The sequence below is a fragment of the Tupaia chinensis genome, unplaced genomic scaffold (genome assembly GCF_000334495.1).
Source record: "Tupaia chinensis unplaced genomic scaffold, TupChi_1.0 Scaffold000074_1, whole genome shotgun sequence".
NCBI classification, from domain to species: Eukaryota; Metazoa; Chordata; class Mammalia; order Scandentia; family Tupaiidae; genus Tupaia; species Tupaia belangeri.
In genome coordinates, this window is record NW_006159534.1 from 585,526 (window position 1) to 601,625 (window position 16,100).

Sequence of the window (16,100 nt, forward strand, 5' to 3'; positions counted from 1 at the left end):
TATTTTTTTCTCTCTTTTTTTTTTTTTTTTTTTGAGATGTTTTTGCTATAGGGCACATGTGCTCACTAGAAAGACAGAGAAAGAGAGACAGAAAGTGAGAAATCATCCCCCAGGAGGGATGGCCATGCTGCAATCCCTTCTCCTCCATTCTCCTCTCGGGATCTTGGGCGCACATGCACACCTGGTATGAGTTTAAGCCACCAAGTCTAGGACTCGAACTATGGTCAACTATGTGGGATTCCAGCAACAGAGCCATCACACCATCTGCTGGTTCCCCATACTTGCAGTTTTAATAGTAAGAGAGAACTCACCTTCATTGATGAAAGTTACTGGTGGTATTTTGAAAGGGCTTTTAGTGGGAGCAGTTGCCAGATCAGGTGGCGGCATTAAATCTCGTGGATAGCCTGGATCCCTCTGTATCTCATTACCTCCCAGCAGACCAGGGGTGTACTGGTGACTGTTAGGAATATGTTGTGGCACCACCTGGACAAGAGGAGGGGACACATGGGTGTCTTGTCGGGAAAATATCCTCAAGCACTGTTCTTCCAACAAAGTGATCATCACAGACTGGTTATTGACAAGGTCAGTCAAGGAAGCGTATTTCACCTCTAGTTCCCTGTACCTTGTTGCCATCTTCAACATTTCTGTGGTAATGTTGAGGATTTTATTTTCCAACTGGGAAAGTTCAAGTGAATTGTCCCTCTTACGGATAATCTCATGTAGTAGTTGCATGTAGAGTTGAGTAACACGGGAGTTCATGTTACGGCTTTCTTTTCTCAGCAGCTTGACCTCGTTTACAATGTTCCCATCGACGTCCACCACCAACTGTAGGACGTCTATCTCCCGCTTCTGCCTAGAGAGCACGTCCTTCAGGTTTTCGAGGTCCATCCTGGTGATCATGTCTTTAATGGTACCTGCATCTTGCCCTTTGGTGTTGACACAGATTGGCCCTGTTATTTTTTGTTCGGGTACCAGGAATGTGTATGAACATTTCTTCACTTCCTCTTTACCCTCTGTGGCACGAGGGTATCTCCTCTGTGTTATGTTTTTTATTTTGAACTGTCCCCCTCTGCAGTGTTGAGGACCCGTTAGTAGGAAGAATAGCACACCTAGGGTCCAGGTGAAACTCTTCATTTTGAAATGAGGTTGTACAGTGATGTCTTTTGAAGAACAAAAATAAAAAGAACTCATATTAATCTAAAGTCAGTAACTTTAAGAGAAAGCAGTAGTTATTGATCCTAATAAATGAGGCCAGGATTAACTTTTTTATAATTTCCTAAATTCAGTAGTAAACTATACTGCTTTGGCGTTTGTTTAAAGATTAGATTTCAGAAACACACACAGGAACTAACTCTTCCAGGAACCACGTTATTATGATGTGTTTTCTTTTCATTAATTATGTTTTTTTTACATTTTTAAAATACATTCAATCATATTATTTAGCTCACAAGGTGATCATTTCAGTATGTGAACATTTCTCCATTAGGATGCTTTTTGTTCCCCAGTTCATGGAGCAGATTTTGGTCAGTGCCTGTTGTGTTCAAAGGCACATTGACAGTATAACTAGGTCTTCTGAGACCCTAATAAAACACATTTCTTACCTTTAAAAAGCTCACTATGAAGATGGCATACAGTGCTTTAAGGCATTAGTTAAAATATTGTTTCCTAAGTAGTATTACAGTTACCAGGTAACTTTACTAGTTGATGTTTTAGGTTTATACCAAGCAGTGTAAATTAAGCTAGTCCTCTATAATATATGTCTTTTTTTTTTCCAAGAGAGATTTTTGTTATAGAACACATGTACTCGCCAGAGAGACAGAAGGTGAAAAATCACCCCTGGGGGGGATGGACACACCACGTTCCCTTCTTTTCTTGAGGTTTTGGGCACGTACGCATACCCGCCCCCATATGTGTTTTAAGCCACCAGGTCTGGGACTTGAACCACAGTCAGCCACGTGGGAGTCCAGTGACATAACCATTACATCATCTGCTGGTCTCAATATCATGGTTTTTTTTACCTGCTAAATTAAAGAAACATTTTAGACAAACCTAAAACCAGCATCGTGTGTTGGTTTTCATAGCATCTCATCTAACTTTGGGATTGGCAACGGGATTAGGGATGGTGGAATGCATTCGGTCACTACCATGGTGCTTCCTGACCCGCTGTCATATATATGTTTCAAGTATATAAGTAACTCAGCAGCCTCATTCTTCTAGCAGAGATTCTCTTGAACTATATTTTAGTGAAGTATGTTCCATAACCATTACCAAGAAAGCTGTCTGTAATTGAGTGTGACTATTGGAAATGGAACATGCCATGAGAGACCATCTTGTTCAAGAATCTTTGTGTACCCATGTTCATGTTGAAAACCAAGGCCAGACTAATAGGAGAACCAGGTCTGGAACTCAAGTCACCCAGCTCTCAGCAAGTTATCTGTAGCAGCAGCAGGCATGCTCAAATGTGTGATTGAAGTTTTGTTCTTACTGTGGCACTTGAGAAACACTTATTCTTCATACTACCATTTCTTCTCAGGAAACACTAGAACTAGTCTGAGCCAAAACATCATCTTTTCTTTTTAGTTTCCTCCAAAAAGTGGAGGAGGAGGAGAACGAGGAGGAGATGTGTTAAGTGTGTTGCATACTATTAAGTTCCCTGACAAGCTGCTATGTAAAGACCCTCCATCCCTTTCTTAAAAACGTTGATTCCTATCTGCTGCTGTATTTCATTTTGTCTTTTAGGGAGTTTTTTGCTGTTGGGCGCATGTGCTCACCAGAGACAGACAGACAAAGAGATGGAAAGTGAGAAATCACCCCCTAGGGAGAGATGGCCATGCCACAATCCCTTCTTTCCATTCTCCTCTCGAGATTTTGGGCACATATTCACACATTCCCGGCATGAGTTTTGAGCCACCAGGTCCAGGACTTGAACCATAGTCTACTGCGTGGGAGTACAGTGACATAACCATTAAGCCATCTGCTGGTCCCCCTTTCTGCTGTTTTTGAAGGATGGCAGTGGATACCCTGAGACACAGCTTTTCTATCCAGTACTTCTTTTTTGATTTGAGAAGTCTGGTCCCAAGTTATTTGTGCCTACGATTGATATTAACGGGGCGGGGGGGGGGGAGGGGAGGTGGTGTAGTGGCCCGGGAGGCGAGGTGGTTGAGGTGCCGCACGGCTGACCGTGGTTCAAGTCCAGGACTTGGAGCTTAAAAATCACCTGGGTGCGTGTGTGTGCATGCCCAGAATCCCAGGAGGAGAACAGAGGAGAAGGGATTGTGGCATGGCCATCCTCAAGTGTGATTTCTTATTTTCTCTCTCACTGTGCATGCGCCCTATGGCAAAAACCTTAAACACACACACACACACACACACACACACACACACACACACACACACACAGGGGACCAACAGATGGCATAATGGTTATGTCACTGAACTCACATGTCCTGACATGGCGGCTTAAAACATAGGGCCTGTGTGCATGCATGCCCAAGATCCCAAGAAGAGTATGGTGGAGAAGAGATTGTGGCCATCCCCTCTGGGGATGATTTCTCACTTTTTGTCTCTCTGTCTCTAGCAAGCCTATGCGCGCTATAGCAAAAATCTCTTTAAAAAAAAAGGAAAGAAAAAAATAGAGACTCTTCTTTATTTGTAAAGAAGCTCTAATCATGAAGAATACTTTCACTTTCTAAAACCATGTCTCCTTATTTTTGATTGAGTGGTGTCTTCAAAATGCATAGATAGGGACGAACAGAAGGCATAATGGTTAAGGCTCTGGACTCCCACATGGTTGACTACAGTTTGAGTCCGGACCCAGTGGCTTGAAACTCAAGCTGGGTGCCTGTGTGTCCATGCTCAAAATCCCAAGAAGAGAATGGATGAGGGATTGTGGCATGGCCATCCCCCCAGGGGATGATTTTTCACTTTATATCTTTCCAGCCAGCTCATGCGCCCTATAGCAAAACTCTCTCAAATAAAGAAATAAGACTAGATAATGAAAATAAAGCAAAAATGGGATGAAGTGTGGATTATATATGTGTTTGTGTGTGTGTGTGTGTGTGAATTTTTTTAAATGATTTGCTATAGGACACTTGTGCTCACTGGGAAGAGAGAGGGAAAGTGAGAAAGCACCCCTGGGGAAGATGGCCATGCCACAATCCCTTCTCCGTTCTCCTCTTGGGATCTTGGACACACAACACATGCAGTGTATTTTTCAAGCCACCAGGTCCAGTACTCAGACCACTCAGTTGGCCATTTGGTATCCAGCCACCTTAACCACCACACTCCCCAAACTGGCCTGAGAATTGTTTTCCTTCTACTAGCTTAATCAAGGTAGGGAAGGAGCATAATGTTGTTCCACCTTCACGTCAAGGCTATTGCTGACCAATAGCCCAAAGCACACACGGATGAGCACTTTTGTTTGTTTGTTTGTTTTCCTACCTTACCTCTGATACAACAGAACATTTAGACCTTCCAAGTCATCTATATTATTTAAAAAGAAAAGCAAACACAACGCTTTTACTATTCAAAGGTTACCTATACCAAAAACTGATAAATGATTTTTATTGCGGGGCCAGCGGGTGGTGGTGAAGGTGCTAAACACTCCCACATGGCCAACCATGGTAGTCCTAGCCCTGGCGGCTTCTCTCACTTTCCTTCTCTCTCTCTCTCTCTCTCTCTCTCTCTCTCTCTCTCTCTCGTCAAATTAAAATAAATGAATGAATAAATAAAATTAATTCTTTTTTAAAAAAAGATTTGTTATATTTCCAGATTCATGGAATTTAGATAATGGTTTATTTAATAAAAATTGTTACTTAATAAAAAACTGGAGACAGTAAAATAAAATGTAAGCTATCTGCCTCCTAGGTAAATGTATACTATTTCTTGTACAAATTTAACTTACTTAGTGCTACAGTATACTCATTTTAATAATAGAATGGAAACTCTTAGAGCATAAAATTCACTTTATCTAAATAATTCCATGCAATAAGCTATCAAGACAAGGAAAATGTAAAAAAATATCATAAAACTTAACAAGTAGAATTTTATAAAAAAAATATTTTGATTAAGCAGCTTGTATTAATACCAGGTACAGATTTTTATAGAATTAACAGCACATTATCCAAGATTATTAGTGTGACTTTGCATCAGTGTTGTTGCTGAAGAACAAAAACCATCAAAATGCTGATCTAAATTAAAACAAGTAGCTTCCTTTTGGGTATTCTGCCTTGGCTCTTTGTGGTTCCTTTAAGATTAAGTCATAAGATAAATCACTGGCTCCCATAAAAGAATCTGGCCCAAATTAGTATTTAAGAGAGGCAACTAAAAGCTTGTTTTTGAAGTAAATACAGATTTCCTTCTCCTTAGAGAAGTAATGACTTCGTTGTCACTTAATGCAGACCACGGAGCCACATTTCTAAAGTAGTAGACTAGCTACGTCATGAGTTTTAAAATACATTTACTATTACATTTTCTAAAAACATTCTCGTATTTAATATTTTCCCACATATGTTCAGTTTTAAAAGTGAAAGATCCATAAATCTGTGTTACCTCATAAAACCTTTTTGTATATGTTAAAATTTTCCTAGGTCCCAAGAGAATGTTATAAATTAGCTACAGTATACTTGGGTTTAAATCTATGTCTTTGCTTGGTTGTTTTTAGAAGTGGGAGAAGAAAAAAGTCTATGTTTTGGGCTAATTTTATTAGTTCTATTTCTCTCCCTAGTTGCTGCATTGCCAGCTAGTAGAAAGAAGAAATAAAAGTCAAGATTTACTTTCCTTCAGATGGTAAACTCATAGAGCATTTAACTGGCCGTGTCATGCACTGAAAACAGCAGGAGGCAATGAAGTTAAATTTATGAAGCATTGAGGATATGTTAGAAAAAGGATTCCTAGATTGTGAAATGTGTTCTGGGAAGAGACTTGAAAACAATCTCATCCCCTGGATATATTTAAGAAAGGGATAAATAGCTATCTGTGTGATTTGGGCATTGGATTAAATGCTTGCCTACGGCATCAGTAAGAGCAGAGGCTTAATGAGGTCCTGCACCTCCATAGCAAGCAACAATAAAAAAAGATACAGCAGTATTTCACATTCGTTGATTGGAAATTTTATTCGAATTTATTTTAAAACATGTTTAACAGAGATCCAATAGTTAGTTTTGAATGCTTCAAGACATGAAAACAAAGGTGAAAAAATAAACAACTTTGCTTAGCCATTATTCCTTGAAGAGCCTTACCATTAATACCTTTTGCTTTTAAAAGACCAAAGGATTCTCCAGTCATAGCAAATGTGTCTTCAGTGTTCATTATGCTTCTGTTGGTAACTAGTAATCATTTTAATAATTTTTATAATAAGATTAAACAAAGCCTCTAAATAGAATATTGAATGAATCGCTTATGACTGGTTGCCAAAATTGTTCCTGTCTAAAAATACTGTATATTTTTGGTCGTTCAGTCTTGTAATTAACTAATACATCATCTAGGTTCTTACTTTTAATTGTTAATGTTTACTATTTACATAATTTTCCCTGAATCCTAACCTATAATGTTTTGGTTTTTCTGTTTGTTTGTTTGTAATTTAGTATATCAATAACTTTGTTTTTCTAAGCAATCCAGTTATACCTGTTTTAGTTTCTGTTGCTGCAGTTAAATTGCTATTACATGCAAACCTAGAAAAACTATTTAAAATTTTGAATTACAGAAAGAAATACATTAAAATTGTTTTTATAAGAATTTCTGCTGGATGTTTAGTTAAACTGTAGTTGAGGTTTTGTTGCAAAGTCTTTCAGTTTTTATATCTTCTTAGCATTGTTTTGTAGCTAGATTTTGAGAAATCTGCTTATCTATATCTTCAGCATATATACTGTAGCAATGGAAAGAGAAACTTTTTAATCATGTTTATAACTATTTTCTTAGTTGTATGCCTTTGTTTCTAATCACTGGACTGTATACATTTTGTACATTTAATCTGTTACTTGAAATTTCTTTCTAGTGTCACTAGAGCACTTGTTTTCAGAAACTAAGATGTATGTATCAATCTTTAATCATAAACACTGTCAACAAATTGAACCTCAAATAATGCATTAACCATCATAAAGTAATGACCAGGGTTTTTTTTTTTTTTTTTTTTTTTTTTTTTTTTTTTTTTTTTTTTTTTTTTTTTTTTTTTTTTTACAAAAAGTTACAAAACAAAACCTTTTTCAGAGGAAAGACTGTATAGTATATTCCAAAGTTTTATTTAGTAAGAGATTTTGAAATTTCTACTACGAATATAAAATAATAACACATTTTGATAGACACAGTACTTTAAATAAAAGTAAGAGAAATATTAAAATACCTTCTTGTATCAGCTGAAAAGGTAAATCCAGAAACTTGCTGTCCTTATTCTTGATTTTAAAAATCAGTGCAGAAGTTTTTTCATCTGTGACTTTAATGGCAACTGCATTTTTGTTTTGGACCGTTGAAGCCAAACTATAATAAGGAACTTCTTTCTCTTTTTACAGTACTAATGAATTGAATTTGACAAGCCACCTATGTAATTTTAAGTAGTGTGGTGAAGTTCTGGTCTGTGGGCTGTCTTCAGTCCAGCAGAGAAAGCACTGTGGCCCTGCGCTGTCTGCCACATGGAGAAATGCAGTAACGAGCTGCAGCTGACCCGGCCTGTATATACAGTACCCTTGAACAGTGATTCCCTCTCCTTCTCAGTAGACTCCAGTGCAGCCCACATATTACGTCACCAAAAAATTGCTGGCGACTGGGGGGAAAGTCTCCTCCTTAGGATTTCCTCCCTGTAGCCTTAAATAGGGGTGGGGGTGGTGGGATCAGCAGGAGGTTGAATGGCTGAACAAGGGGAGATTGTGTGCAGGTTGAAGGAAGGGCACCATCTGGAAACAAACTATCATAGTTCAGCGGGCAATTATAAAACAAACATTTCAGTCTGCTGGCCAGAGATCTTTTTTTATGTCGCATACCAAAAAAATAGTACTCAACTTCACTCAGAAATAGTTGCAGCCTGATGAGTTTGGTTTTTATTACAAAGAACAAGAACTAGACTTTGAGAGGAGGTAGCTACCTAAATAGAATACTCTGTATAGCCCAGAAGAATTTTGAAGCATTTGACTTAGTAAGTCACTATTTCAGACTATTTTAAACATCTAAGAAACTTGATGTAGTAATATGGTGTATCTTGCTGTGTAATGTTTAAAATAAAACTGTTTTTATATATAATTACCAAAAATAATAAGTACGATTATTTTAGAAAGTTAATACTTTTTCATCTTAAACGCTGTTGTTACATAATGTCACATCTTCAGAGTCTAGAAAATGACCCCTCTAGTCTGAATAAGGTCACTCTCGTTATTAATGTGTTGTGGTTTAAAAACATAACCCTGAGTTGTGTGGGAAGCCAGGGAGCTCTGACTCTCACTATGGGAACTTAGACAAATCACTTTACTTCTCTCTGGTCTAGTGTCTTCTATGAAAATAGGGTGCTAGAGAGGGAATTAATAAGTGTTGAATACCACCGACGCTATTATATTTCTTTAAATTAAGAAATGTTAATCAAGTAACTCAGTAGCTGAGGAAGCACAGACTGAGGCATCTCAAGTAACTTGGCTTAGCACTTAAATTCCAGGTAGTGGAGCTGGGATTTGAATCTAATGCCGGAGCATCTGCCACACAAGTAGTTGCCGAATGCTGCTTCTGGGTAAAAGTTGCGGGCTTCTACTTCCTATACGTACCTCAGTGCCTTCGCTTTTGCTATTTCTCTGTCAAGTTTGTGTGTTTCTTCCATGAGAGGAAGAGGGAAAGAAAAAGAATGAAAGACAGCACCTCTTCTTCTCCCTCCACCAGCAAGGTCTTCCTGCCCCCCTAGCCTCAGCCAGCCAGGATCACAGTCCGGTACCTCGGAATGCACCAGGAGACCTTCGGATGTGAACCCAGGACCTCACGGGGCGTTGCCCTAATGCTGCACCACTGTGGCTGGCCTCTGTTTTTTCTGCCCAACAGGCCCTATCGTCAACTGTTTGTTGAACCACATCCCTTTTATTTATTTTATTATTTATTTATTTTATACCTCCTGCTCAGGATTAACTGTCTGTTTGAATGTATGTGCCATACGTAGATATTACAGGGGTTGCAAACTCACAGGTCTGGTACAGGCAGATGCTCGTGAGAGTGGAACAGGTAATACAGAAAAGTGAAATAAACCAGAAGTAAGAGAATCAAGGAATGAAGGTTAGGACAAACGGGCATCTTTGTGGTAACCTAAAAGGAGCTGCACATTCTCAGCTATACCTCGTGGTGGCCACAAAGGATTATGAGCCAGTGTTGCCAGATCTTCCCATGTTTCAGGAAAAGAGTCATTTAGATTTTTCCTGTAATACTTCCTGGTTTTATGAATACTGAGGCAGGTGGGATACTGACTTGCAGCCTCTGCTTTCTACTATGTAATACTCCGTGACCATTCAGTGATTTTGTTGTACTCACTGATAGTTAACTTGGGAAAACGAGGTAGTAAGTCCTTCTTAAGCTTTTTTTACTTTGAGGAATTATGAACTTTCTAACATGAGCAATGAGTGATATCACTAATCAGGGTAGGGAATTGGAATGCCAAGTGTTCAGGGACAAATAATGGTTAGTTTGGCATATGAAATTTAAAATAAAAGCTAGGGGGCCAGCAGTTAGCATAATGGCTATGTCACTGGACTCCCACATAGTCGACCACTGTTCGAGTCCCGGACCCAGGGGCTTAAACTCACACTGGGTGCATGTGTGTGTGTGCCCAAGATCCTGAGAGGAGAATGGAGGAGAAGGGATTGCAGCGTGGCCATCCCCCCTAGGGGGTGATTTCTTGCTTTCTGTCTCTCTGTCTCTGTCTTTCTGGCAAGTGTACGCACCCTATAGCAAAAACCTCACCAAAAAAAAAAAAAGAAAAGTCAGGAACTGGTTCTATAGAGAGGTTTGAAAAGTCATCAGTACTGTTGGGCAGCCAAAGCTACAGAACTCTGATTTTACAGAGAAAGTGCATGTAGAAAGAAAATTGTTAACAGACCATGAGGAATATCACCCTCCCAGGAAACATGAGGAAAAGAAAGAATTAGGGAGGACTAGGGAAGTTCACGCTAGGAAAAAAACTAAGAAACTAGCAGGAAATGGTTAAACTATAGAGAGGAGGTGAGAGAGGCACACCAACTGAGATGTTCAGAGATTTACAACAGTAAGGTCATCCGTGCCTTAGCTTGTTAGGGGTTCAGATTACTGTAGAAGACTGAAGAGTGATTGGTTAAAAATGTAATTGACAGGTCATTATCCATAATATATTAAGAAATTAGAAATCAGTAAGAAAAAGACAACCTGGGGGGATGGGCCACATATATTAAATAGAAATATAAATGCTTAACCTCATTACTAATAAATGAAAATTAAAACATACAGAGATACCATTTTACACTCACATGATTGCCAAAAATTAAGATTGGTAATATTAAGTGGTAGCACAAATAGAGATCAGTAGACTCTTGTATGTTGTCAGGCCAAGAGTTAAGGTGGCTGGATCCCACATTAGGTGACCTTGCAGTTCAAGTCACATGTGCGTGCATGTCCAAAATCCTGAAATAGAGAAGGGATTCTATGGGGCTGTACTTTTTCTCCCTCTCTCCCTCTCGTCATCTCTGGCGAATGGATGTGCCCTCTGGCAGATTAAAAAAAAAGAAACATGTGTATTGTCAGTGGGAGGGGGAATTGATACCCCTTTGAAAATCAGTATGGCACTGTCCTGTACAGTCAACTGTTAATATACTTTAGAACCCGTTCTGCCCCACAGCGTGTGTGCACATGTGTGTGTATTCCTGGAGAAATTCTGTAATTGTGTGTTGGAAGAAATGTAGAAGAATTCTTATACCAACATGGAATGAAGAGGAACTATTCAAAAGCCTTACCAAATAAAGTAAATAAACCACTTGTAATATAGTCGTATTAGGTTATTCTCAACTTAAGGAATTACAATTGCATTTAACAGCCTGTGGTAAGTCTTTGGAACAAAATAGTGAGACAAAGCATTCATAGACATTTTTTATTTATTTAGCAAATGCCTATAAAATGCTTGGTGTGTACCAACCACTTTTCTCTCTTTACAAATATTGTTACATAATTTAATCATAGATACAAGGGATCTCCAAAAAGTTGATGAAACGTGTATTATGAAAAAACTATACATGATTTTCAAGGGTTTTTTTTTTTACCAAAACAAACCCATACTAACTTGTTACATGTCTAATCAAGACCTAGTTTGAGGCACTAAGGAGGATAACACATGAGTTTGGTAAGAAGCTCTATGAAAGCAACATGAATTCTGCTAAAATTGAAGGAAGAACAGACATCACATTTATGATGAGTGTTGTTAGGTGGAAGAGTAGTGAAATCTTCGATACTTTATGAAAAGTTTACAGGGCCAAGGCCCTAAAAATATCAGCATTTTTAAGAAGAAACAAGATGATGTTGAAGATAAATGCCCACAGTGGCAGACCATCCACATCAGTTTTCAAGGAAAAAAATATAATCTTCTTTTTCCCTAATTGAAGAGGACTGACAATTAACCATTACCATAGATATCTCAGCTGGATCAGCTTACACAATTCAGACTGAAAAATTAAAGTTGAGCAAACTTTTTGTTCAGTGGGTGCCAAAACTGTTGCACCTAGACCAACTAGAGAACATGAGCAGATCTTTCTGTAGAGATTTTTTTTGAACAATTATTGTATTTAATTTTATTCATCATCATCTTTTTATTTTTTCCTTTTAATTTTAACAGAGAGAAAGAGAGAGAGAGAGATGGACAGACGGAGAGAGGGAGAGAAGGAGAAGGAAAGTGAGAAAGCAAGCTGCCAGGTCTGGGACTTGAACCATGGTCAGCCATTGTGGGAGTCCAGCACCTTAGCCACTCTGACGCCTGCCAGCCCCATCATTAGAGATTTTAAACAAATGAGATCATGACCCTGAAGCATTTCCTCAAGAAACTGTAATAAGAGATGACACGTGGCTTTGCCAGTATGATCCTAAAGGCAAAGCACAGCTAAAACAATGGCTCCTGAGAGGTGGACGTGGTCCAGTCAAAGCAAAAGCAGACCGGTCAAGAACAAAAGTCCTGGCAAGTTTTGGGGATGCTCAAATTGCTTGTCGACTCTCTGGAGGGCTAAGAAAACAATAACATCTGCTTACTATGAGAGCATTTTGAGAAAGTTAGCTTTAATGGAAAAATACCCAGAAAGTCTTCACCGGAGAGTCCTTCTCCACCATGAACTGTGTTCCTGCTCATTCCTCTCACTCAATAAAAATGTCTTGTGAGTTTCAGTAAGAAATCATTAGGCATCCACCTTACAATCCTGATTAGGCTCCTCCTGACTTTCTTGTTTCCTAATCTTAAAGTAATCTTTAACGGGCGCTCATTTGTCTTTAGTTAATAATGTTAAAAAAGATTGTATTGACATGATTAAATTCCCAGGACCTTCAAGTTTCTACAGATGGACTAAATGACTGATATCATGGCTTATAAAAGTATCTTGACCTTGATGGAGCTTCTGCTCAGAAAAGTTTAGTATATTTTTATTTTAATTACATTTCCCGACAAACTTTTTAAAGTCCCCTATACATAAAATGTGATTTTATTTGTTTGGGTAAAGAGAAAATAACCTTAACAAGATCCTATCGTGCCACAGTCCCCTTTCTTCAGCCTTCCAGCTCCTCAGGATCTTGGGCACCCATTCGCATTTACTGTTCTCAAGCCACCTAGGAAATCCAAACCATGGTGAGCCATGTGGCTTCCAACACTATTATCCTTTACTGGACTATGTCACCTAGGCTGGGTCTGAAATTTTTTTTTTTAAGAATTATTTATTTAATTTTATTAATTCATTCATTTATTGTAATTTGACCAGACACACACACACACAAAGAGCAAGAGCAAGAGAGAGAGAGGAAGTGAGAAGGCAAGGCACCAGGTCCGGGACTCAAAACTAATATGAAGTAGACATAGGAAAAGCCCTTGCTGTAATGCTTTGGGCCTCTAAGATTTTTTTTGTTTTTTGTTTTTTTTTTGGGAGGGATTTTCACTATAGGGCGTGTGCGCTCGCCAGACAGACAGAGAGAGACATAGAGACAGAAAGCAAGAAATCACCCATCAGAGGGGATGGTCATGCTGCAGTCCCTTCTCCTCCATTCTCCTCTCGGGATCTTAGGTGCACACGCACCCAGCGTGAGTTTTAAGCCACCGGGTCCGGGACACGAACCGCAGTCAACTATGTGGGAGTCCAGCGACATAGCCATTACGCTAACTGCTGGTTCCCCAAAATACGATTTTTTCAAAGCTCCAAAGTGAATAATATAAAGTACAGAGATATGGGCATACGTCTTCAGAGGGGCAAAAAAAGGGAATGATCTTAAAATTCAGAGTAATGGATACTTCTGAAGCAAAGGGGAGTGGAAGCAGGGAATGATGGTACACATTCATAACATTGATGATAATGTTCTTTATTTAAAGCCACATACTTCATGTACCCCAGTATATTCTAAATAGTCACAATATAAAAATAATGAAATGTTTTATATTTTCATACTAACTCTTCATAATCTGAGGCCTGTTTTATACTTAAGCACATCTCAACCCAGAATAGAAGCATTTAAACTACTTAGTAGTCACATGTGGCAAGTGGCTATCCTTTTGGGCAGCACCGTTAAAGGGAGTGAGTAGCGTCATCTGGATTTAGTGATAAGGCAGAAGAGCGGCAAGAATTGGCCCCTTAGTACCCAGATCAAATCTGACTTCTTCCCTGAAGCCTTCCCTGATTCCATCAGCAGGGAACGGCTTTTCCCGGCACTGAAAGCTTTTCTGTGTTACACTTTCACCGTCTATTTTCTTGAGGAGCCTTCTTGCTCTCCTTAGGGATGTTGTAGTTCTCAAGTTGACTGGCATTTCACAAATGTTTGTTATATCGTTTGATAACAGATACTGTATGTGTTAGGGGATCATTTTTGAAAAGATGAAGTCATGACTCTGATACAAATACAAAATGGATACATGCTCAAGATTTTAATGGCTAAATTTATAAATTTCAAGTTCCCTTATAAGGGAATTGAGAATATATTATACCACTTCAAGGGAGAATTCAAAGTAGCACACATATAGGCAGTCAGGAATAGATAACTTTACAAATGGTTGTAAAATTAGTCAACAACCACAGGGCAGTAATCCGTTATGTGCCACTGGACATAGTTTATTGGCATTTTATGGACAAGAATCTGTATTACTACCAGGTTTTGACAACTTGAATAGAAGTTATAAAATACCTCAAAAGGGCCGAAAGGGTACAGGATACCTAATAACCTTTGCTGCCCATTTTAAAGTCGATCACAGTTTTCCCTGCTATGATATGTGTATCAGATATTACGTTAAAAGTACTACAATGAAAAATGGCATGAATGTACATTTTTGTGTTTCTGTATGGTGTTCACTGAAGGGAAAGCGACAGGGTCCAATCTCGAGGGGACCCGATGTAAGAGAAGGTTGCTGTGGCTTTGTTTTCATGCATTAATAAATGGGAGTATGGGCTCAGGGGAAGGAGGCAGTAGCTGTAACATTCAAAACCACAGCTTAGATTCTGCAAAAAGAGAAGGATTTTTCTTCCTCTGTGATTGGAGGAATCAGAAAGGGCTATAGATTCAACGTGGAGTCTTAGGGGCAGGGGATTTAAGTTCTCTAAAGGAGGGGGGGAAGCATTTGTTACAGGTGGCTTAAAGAAGACTTGCTTTGTTTTGCTTTTTGCTTTTTGTTTTGTTTTGAAGGGGTTTTTACCTTAGAGTGTCTGCATTTGCCAGAGAGAGAAACAGCAGACAGTGAGGGAAGGTGAGAAATCACTCCTTCCCCTGCGGGGTGTTCACGCCACAATTCCTTCTTCTCCATTCTCCTCCTAAGATTTTGGGCACACACACACTCAGCATGATTTTTTAAGCCACCAGGTCTGGGACTTGAACCATGGTTTAACCATGTAGGAGTCCAGTAACGTAACCGCTACTCCCATCTGCTGGACCTGGAAAGTGATAATGGGATGAATAAGAGTATTACCATCTCAACTATTTATGTTGTTTTAAGCACCTTGTTTTCAAAACATTGCACAGGATTTTCTATTTCTTAGAGTGCATGCTAGAACAACTAAAATGAGTTTATAGTCTTGAACAGATAAAATATAAATATGCAGAAATTAAAATTGTGAAGTCATAAAAGTCATTAAGTGAATGGTATAGCTATATGAGTTTTTTTCAAACTAATTTAAAAAGAACTGTAGACTGCAAGTCAAAGCTGAGATCTGACTCTAAGAGGTCGCAGGCATTAGGCACGTCTTTTAAAATCTGTAGACTTCAGGTTCTTTGTTTATCAGAAGAAGAGGTTAAAGGACCAGCAGTTGACATAATGGCTATATCGCTGGACTCCCATGTAGTCGACCGCGGTTCAAGTCCCAGACCCAGTGGCTTAAAACTCACGCCGGGTGCATGCGTGCATGCCCAGAATCCCAAGAGGAGAATGGAGGAGAAGGGATTGTGGCATGGCCATCCTCCCTGGGGTGGTGATTTCTCGCTTTCTGTCTTTCTTTCTCTCTCTATCTGTCTGTCTGTCTGGCGATCGCACATGCCCTATAGCAAAAGCTTCTCAAAAAAAAAAAAAAAAGTTAAACTAGACAGTTTCTAAATTCCTTTCTCAGAATCTGTGAGAAAACTAGAGAACATTGTACACCGAATTGTATATATAAGATATAAGATTCAAATGGGCAGAGATGAATCCAAGGTAGAATAAAATGACACGAGGAAGAACAAAATAGTGGGCATGTCATTTTGGTTACATTTACCCTGAGAGTTCACAAATGTGGAGTAATAAGGTCAAAATAGGAAAGTGTATTTTTTTTCCCTCTCGAACTGGAGTTGTCTTACAGATTTTACATGTATGCGGTGAACTTTCAGGAAGTATTTTTAAATGAGTGACCTTCTGTGTTTAGGACTTGAACAAACAAGTTATTTGGGGGATTGTGTTATTTTGGATATAGAGAACGCTG

At 38.9% G+C, this 16,100-nt stretch overlaps 2 protein-coding genes across 2 annotated transcripts in view; one reads left to right on the forward strand and one right to left on the reverse strand.

Annotated features, from left to right (window-relative positions):
- ANGPTL1 (angiopoietin like 1) overlaps nucleotides 1-7,744 on the reverse strand; it is a 23,871-nt gene extending 16,127 nt beyond the window's left edge. The window contains exons 1-2 of the mRNA XM_006142295.2: nucleotides 7,340-7,744; nucleotides 312-1,160 (exon numbers count right to left, since the gene is read on the reverse strand). Coding sequence (XP_006142357.1) covers nucleotides 312-1,134 — 823 coding nt within the window. The 5' untranslated portion in view covers nucleotides 1,135-1,160; nucleotides 7,340-7,744. The remainder of the gene's footprint in view (nucleotides 1-311; nucleotides 1,161-7,339) is intronic.
- The window catches only part of RALGPS2 (Ral GEF with PH domain and SH3 binding motif 2), a gene marked incomplete at its 3' end in the record, with an annotated part of 209,674 nt that overhangs the window by 157,025 nt on the left and 36,549 nt on the right, over nucleotides 1-16,100 (forward strand). The gene's annotated exons all lie outside the window — the stretch shown is intronic.